Genomic DNA, 7,423 nt, shown 5'->3' on the forward strand with positions numbered 1-7,423 from the left:
GCGCACTAGCTCCCAGGGCGCGGGCGCGCTACTGGGGCAGCCGGCTGCCGGCGGGCGCCTCCCGCCGCCGCCACTGCCGCCCCCCGCCCCCGCCCTCGCCCCCGCCCCCGCCCCCGGAGCGCCCGAGGGGCCGCCGGCTCGCGGCAGCCCAACTCCAGCCGGAGCTCGGAACAGCAGCAGCAGCAGTAGAGGGAAGAGGAGGAGGAAGACCAGGAGGAGGAGGAGGAGGAGGAAGAGGAGGAGGAGGAAGACAGGGAGGAGGAGGAGGACAGGGAGGAGGAGGAGGCAGACAACTTGATCGCTCGGGGCCCGAGGCTGCGCCCCGGTGCAGCCTCGGCACCATGCCGGCCGTCAAAAAGGAGCTCTCGGCCAGGGAGGAGATGGCCCTGGCCGCCTTCAACCAGCCCCTGGACGCGCTGCCCGACTACCTGGCGCCGCTGGCCGCCGCCGCCGCTATCCCCATCCCGGTGCCAGTGCCCCTGACGGGCCCACCCCCGCGGGGCTACGAGCCTCTCTTCGCGCCCCCGCCGCCGCCCCCGCCGCCGCCCCCGCCCCCGCCGCCCCACCTCCACCTCCACCCCCCGCGCGCCTACCTGAGCCTGCCCCGGGCGCACCGGCCGCTGCCGCTGCCCCCGGACGAGGTAGCGCTGGAGCGCTTCTCGGCAGCTCCCGACTTCCAGCCCTTCCTGGACCACGGCGAGCCGTGCATAGAGGTGGAGTGCGGCGACAACCGAGCGCTGCTCTATGTGCATAAGCTTTGCCAGGGGAGCAAGGGCCCCTCCATCCGCTACCGCGGCGAGTGGCTCACCCCCAACGAGTTCCAATTCGTCAGCGGCCGCGAGACAGCCAAGGACTGGAAGCGGAGCATCCGCCACAAAGGTACCTCCCTGCTCTGGGACCCTTTGGAACGCACCGGGCTCTCTCCAGCACTCGGGGAACTGGGGGACCCCTCTGCCACCTCCCTTGCCCGGCCCAAAGGGGGCGCCCTGACCTTGGCCCTGCGGTGGCCCGAGGCCCGGCCTGGCCCCAAGGGGGCGCTGCCGAACCCCCCCCCCCCAGGCCTGGGATACACCCTTCCCACCCCAGACATGCACATTTCACATCTACGCTCACACAACCCATTCCTGCCAGGCACTCGGGTGGGCCGAGGGCGAAGAATGCAGGCGGAAGGACCGACATCTCCCCCAATCTTTGAGGTTCCCTTCTCTTCCCACCCTCACCCCCCCCAAACTTTGAGAGAACTCTGGGCTGAGGCAGGGAGAGGAACAGTGAGGGCTTCGAGAAATCACTTCAAGCCTCAGCTTTCCGGGTCTGGAGGGAAGGGATGGGCTGTGTGTTTTGGGGTCTGTGGGCCTGGGGATGTGACAGGGGGAGGCCTGTGTGCCTGGAAACGTGTGTGCCAGTGTGTCTCCAGGACTGGAAGTGCGTTTGAGAGAGACAGTGGTCTGCGGGACTGTTTGTCTGTGTATATGAGTGTGTGCGCTTTTGTGTGTGTGGGTTCCTGTAGGGGGTTGTGTGCCTGCGCGCTGGGGAGTGAGACTGTACGTGTTTGTCCATTTGTTTGTTTCTCTGTGTATGTGTAGATGAGACAGTGCGCTTGTGTGCATGTGTGTGTGTGTGTGTGTGTGTGTGTGTGTGTGTGAGAGAGAGAGAGAGAGAGAGAGAAAGAGAGAGAGACAGCGCTGTGGGGAGGGGACAAGCGGCAGCAGCTGGGAGAGCCGGGGCGGGGAGGAGGGGGGGGGGGGGGGGGGGGAGAGCGCGCCGGGTTTTTGGGGGGGGGGGGGTAGGGCAGGGAGGCTGGCCTGCTGCCTATCCAGCCAGCTCAGTGAGTGCGGGCTCTGGGGGTCGAAGCTGAGTTAGAAAGTTGGAGGGGGTCTATGGCGGCGCAGCTCCAGGGAGCTGCTGGGTGGAGGGAGGCATCCTACGGGATGGGGAAGGGGGTGCCGCTCAGTACTAGGGCTGGGGGATGGGGAGCAGAGTGGCCGACCCCCCCCCCAGTCCCCTTGGAGAAACGGGAACGGACAGCCCCCGGAGGGCTGCGCGGAGGCGGAGGCGGTGGAGGAGCTGGCGGGGCGCTGGGGGCGGCAGGCTTGACAGCTCATTAGCTGAGCAGGCGGGAGGGGCAGCCCCGGGCAGGAGCCCGCAGGGGCCGGGGCGGGGGCGGGAGCCGCCTCGCTGCAGTACTCTCCCACCTCCTGCCAGCCTAGTTGCCCACGGGCTGGCCTCCTGGGTTCCCCCGGGAAGCCCCGCTGGGAAGCCGCTGTGCGTTAGGGGACGGAAGGCAGGCGGGCGGTTGCGCTGCGGGCTTAGGTTTCAGCAGTCTCCTGCCGAATCTGCGCGCGGCTAAGGCGGGGCAGGGTGGGGAGGGCGGGCTCGGCACCACACCAGCTCTGGGGCGGCCAGCCCTGGGGTATGTGCTTCGGGCCAGGAGTAGGGGGAGGGGGCGGGGGCGGGGGGGCTCCCCAGCTGACTGGGGCGAGGCGGGGCCGCCTAATTCTAGCCAGAAAGTTGGCCTGAGGTACAAGGGAGGGTCTGTATCACTGTGCCCTGTGTGCCTGCGCATGGGGGTGGGGGGGTGAGGGGGAGAGATATGTGGGTGCAGGGGGTTGGATCGGGGAAGACCAGGGGGTGGTCTTTGCGGTCTGTGCGCCTAGAATGCAAGGTGTGGGTCTGTGGTGTGTGTGTGTGTGTGTGTGTGTGTGTGTGTGTGTGTGTGTGGTCTGTGCCAGGCACAGGAGGTCTGAGTGTGCAGGCTTTGCATCTTGTGGGTCTGAGCATGCTTGTGTGGTCTGTGCCTCGGCTGCTCGGTGGGGGTGCATCTGGGCACGTTCACAGCTTATATATGGTGTGTGCCTCTGGGTATGTGTGTGTGCTCCGAGTGCCTGCCTGCATCTGTATGTGCACATCTGTGAACACCCGGGCCTCACTTGGAGCATGTGTGTGTGCACGCAGGCTTTGTGTGGGTGCGCATCTGTGGATGGTTAGTGGGCCATGCCTTACGTATGTGTGTCCCTCAGTCTCTGCCACGTTTGCAGGGTACATGTGAGCCACGTTACTAGCAGCTGCCCTGCTCCCCAGGGTGGGATGAGGTCCTAGCCAGGGTTTATCTGGTTCAGTTTAGGCCCCCATGTGTTCCGGATTGGTAGCCTCCCCTGCTCTAAGTGTGCATTAGGCTTGCTTATCCCTGCCTCCTGGTCTCACCTTCCTTCTCTCCTTTTTCCTCTCTCTCTTGCTTGCATTCAGGGAAAAGTCTGAAGACCCTTATGTCCAAAGGCATCTTACAGGTTCATCCTCCCATCTGTGACTGCCCCGGGTGTCGAATTTCCTCGCCAGTGGTAAGATTCTGGGGACAAATGGGGATTTCCCCTCTTTTCCCACACAGCCTTGCCTTTCTTGGTGACATCTGGATTGGGAGCTCAGGGATCCTTGGATCAGAGACCTAGAGATGGCAGGTACCTTAGAGACCTTCTCGTCCTACCCTCTCATTTGCAAAGGAGAAAATGGGCCCAAAGAGGTTAACTCACTTGTCCAAGGTCACGCAGTTACATGAGTAAGCAGATTCAAACCCAGGCGCTCTGTCACCAAATCCATGGCTTTTTCTGCTTGTATCTCTGGACGGAAAAGGAAGCTCAGTCCTAGGAAGCCCTTCAACCAGGAAGCACAAGGCCTAAGAATTCAGAGGGTTTGAGTCTCCTTAGAACTGAGGTAGAAGGAGATTGGATATCTGCTAGTCTATCTCCACTCCTCTGCCCCTGCCCATCTTAGATGTGGGGAAAATAAGTCAGACCTAGAACTCAGAAAGGACTGGATCAAAGTCACACACCAAGCAAGTGGCTTTCTCTTTGAAGATGAGATACTGGGGTGGGGAGGAGACGGCAGTCCAGCAACCCCGGGAATGATGTCACAGTTTGATGGCAGTCCCCCCAGGAGGTCCTCAGGCTTACAGGGGGGGTCTTTGGTAGCTGCATGAGCCAGTGGTGCCAGGAGGGCACTGTCTCCAGACTTTGCCCAATCAGTGTCCCAGTCTCTGGTATCCAGATCCAGGACAGTCCAGCCAGACAGCTAGCCTGTTTCCTTCTGTTTCCAGAGGGCTATTGGGAGACTGGGGCGGTTGTTTGAGGACAGTGATGTGTGAGTGAGGGATATGACCCCACTCTGGGCATCTGTAGACTGGGAGAGCACCCCCAGGCATCCCTGGCATTTGAGGACAGAGGCCCTGGCCTGCTCATCCATTGAGGGTGTGTGCCCCTGACCTGGGCATCTTTGAGCTGTGAGGGAAGGGCTTCAGGCGTCAGTTACTGTCAGGTCAGAACCTCCTGTCTGGGTATGTGAGAGCAGAGCTCCCAAGAATCCATGGCATTTGAGGGCAGTGACCCTGGCCTTGGTATTCGAGGGCATATGCCCCTGCTGTGGGCATTGTGGAGTATGAGAGAAGGGACCACAGTCATCAGTGACTTTTTGGGGCAGGGCGCCTGGACACGCATGATGTGTGTGGTAGGACTGATCTATGCTGCACGGTCCTTAGCATATGACTCAGTGGTGTCCATTGTGCATGAGGACAGTGCCATAGAACGGCAGTGCCCCAGGCCTGGGCATCTGTTCCATAGGAGGGCAATACCTCCCCCACCTGGATGTCTTTGGTGTAATCCTGTGCACCCATCATGAGTGAGGTTAGGGTGCCTGGCCTGGGCATTTGTGTTGGGAGAAAGCAGGACCCCTGGGTGTTTATATGGCATGTGAGCTTAAGCTGCCCTGCTCCTTGCCCATGAACAAGACCAGTGAAAAGGCATGGAGTCCAGGCTCCTGGCCTCTGGATCCTGGCAGAAACCGAGTGTGGGTACATGAGGCCAAGGCTGTGGGCACCTAGTAGACCTATGTGAGCTGGGAAGGTGCCATGGGATCATAGCTCCAGAGCTGGGACACCCCTCAAAGGCCATTGGGTCCAACCATCTAGTCATTTTACAGATGAGGAAATTGAGACCTGGGGAAGTGAATTGCCTTCCCCAACATCAGATAGGGAGTAAGCATCATCCCAGGTGACCTTGGGAGAGTCATTCGACCTGAATTGGGTCAGTAGATAGTTTCTCCCTGTGATGAGTGGGGGTGGGGCAGCTGAGAAATGATAGATTGATGAATGATAGACACTTGAACAGGTATAGAAACAGACCAGACACATACATAAACACTGACACATTTTTACACAGGCTTATCATCCTTGAAGACGTCATTTCTCCTGTGGATTGTGCGCTAGGTTTCTGAGGTCGGGGGGTGGTGCTTTGGCCAGAGTCAGTCGGGGTCAGGGGGCCTCTCTGTTCTTCTCTTTTGGGCCCTCCCCCCCTCTCAGTGCAGCTGCACTGGGGCCTCCCGGGAGCTCCCCACCCACGTTTCCTGTTGGGGTGGGGGGAACCCTGGTTTTTCCCTACATTCCCCTTCCCCCGCTTCCCCAGTGAGGTTCCCCCCGCCTCCATTTCAGTGTAAAATGTGAAATCAAATCTCTTTCCAACCCTGTGGGGAGGCTCTCTGGGGAGGTTGAGGGGATCCGAGCATCCCTTCCCCTTGTGACTTTGAACCTCAACACAAGGGCCCCGCTGCCTCTACCACAGACCTGCCAATTTGAAAGTCTGATTCACCTTCCTGACTTTTCTTGACACCCAGATGGGGTTTCCTCTCCCCATTCTCAGAAGGTAACTCTGAGGCACAGAAAGGGACAGGAATCTCTTCCCCCCCCATCCTGACCCCCACCCCAGGGCATAGGTGCCGGTGACATTGTGGGAATTGGATTCAGTAGTAAGGGACATGAGTTCAAATCTCTTTCACTTTGTGACCTTGGACAGATCCTGTCTGCTCTCTGGGTATCATTTTCCTCTTATATAAATTGCAGAGGGTTGGACCTAGTGTTTTCCAAGATCCCTTTCCGCTCTAAATCCTCTGCTCCTGCATCAGCAGGGGAGCTGGGGCAGGCCCCAGGCTCCCTGGCTCCCTGGCTCCCAGCCTGCTTTCCTGCCTTTGGCCAGTCTCAGGAAGAGTGACCCTTAGTCCTGGGCTGTGCCCTGGGGCAATGCTCCGAAGCCTGAGATTGCCGCAATGCTGAGGGCCAGCTGCTGGCCTTCAGGGGCCCGGCCTCCCTTCTTACTGCTAGCCCTGCTGGAGCCTGGTAGCATCTAAGCCCTTGGACCCTAACCAGGACAAGGCCTGCACAGTGAATCTGTCCCCACCACACGTGGAAACACAGGCATGTTCATGTGCTCGTATATATCTGTACTGGGATCATAGAAGCCATCTGGTCCAACCATCTAGTCTTTTCATAGAGGACTTGCTTGTGGTCAGGCAGGTAGTGAAAATCAAAGCTAGAATTTGAACCCAGGCCCTCCTGCTCCAAACCCAGTGCTCTCCATTGCAACATAGAGACATGCCCCAGACTTCCCAGATCCCGAGGACAGCACATCCACGGTGCACGTTCAGAAGTTGTGTTGGGTTGTGTAGGGCATGGAAAGAATGAGAGGAGGGTTGTCTGGTTTGAGAGCCAGGGAGGCCTCAGTTTCCTCCTTTGTGCAGTTAAACAGCTGTCTCATCTGAGCACCTGTTGATGGTGGGAACTGGAATGGGGGATATTAGTTGCATGCCAGGGGTCGGAGGACCTGGGCTGGAGGCTCTGTTGGAATCTCCCCCTGCCCCACCCTACTCTGGTAGATCGAGGGATCATCGGCCTTCCCCTGCCCCCCCCCAGCAGCAGACATGGCTATACTTGCCATCCCTGTTGCCCAGAGGGACCCCCTCTGCTGGTAATTAATGAGCTGCATGGAAATTACCCGTCATCTCATCTCCATCCGCCTGTCCGCCCGCCCTCCACTTGTTCCACCAAGGGGAGGTGAGGGAGAGGATGCAGATGTCTGGGCTCAGACTTGGTTGTCAGTCTCCCCGCCCCCCTCATGAGTGTATCATTGCCCAGAGGCTGAGCTGACTCTGAGCTCCACGCCCAGGCCTTAGCCAGGGTAGACGACTCTGGACCACTTCTAGCTCCACCCCATTCCTTTTTCTTTTTCTCTGGCTCTCTTTATTTTAATCAAACCAGTTGGAAATAAGATGCATGTGTCTCTGTCCCTCCCCCACCCCTAACCTCTGCTCTCCATCCCAAGTTAGGCTTAGATGCTGGTGGAGCCCAGAGAGGAAAGGTCTATGAGGTGGAGAGGGAGAGTGGATGGTAGATGCCCATGCCCACAAAGACTTCCACATGTGTGCTGCCTTTTAAAGGCTGGAGAGGCTCTAATGCCAGGGAGGCTGGCACTTGGCATGCTGTCTCTAGGTCAATACTTATCACTGTCAGTGTAGACCTGAGGAAGGCTGGAACGATAAACTGGGGGAGGCAGGCTTCAGCCTTTGGCACCATCTCCTCCCCAGAGACTCTGATTCTCCACGGCGCCAG

At 59.3% G+C, this 7,423-nt stretch overlaps 1 protein-coding gene across 1 annotated transcript in view; it reads left to right on the forward strand.

Annotated features, from left to right (window-relative positions):
- The first annotated feature begins 657 nt into the window (after positions 1 to 657).
- Positions 658 to 7,423, forward strand: part of SAMD11 (sterile alpha motif domain containing 11) — a 40,748-nt gene continuing 33,982 nt past the window's right edge. The window contains 2 exon segments of the mRNA XM_027855507.1: positions 658 to 879; positions 3,244 to 3,335. Of these exon segments, the coding sequence (XP_027711308.1) occupies positions 3,264 to 3,335 (72 nt within the window). The 5' untranslated portion in view covers positions 658 to 879; positions 3,244 to 3,263.

Source organism: Vombatus ursinus, unplaced genomic scaffold (genome assembly GCF_900497805.2).
Source record: "Vombatus ursinus unplaced genomic scaffold, bare-nosed wombat genome assembly UNPS02010822.1, whole genome shotgun sequence".
In the NCBI taxonomy this organism is placed as follows: Eukaryota; Metazoa; Chordata; class Mammalia; order Diprotodontia; family Vombatidae; genus Vombatus; species Vombatus ursinus.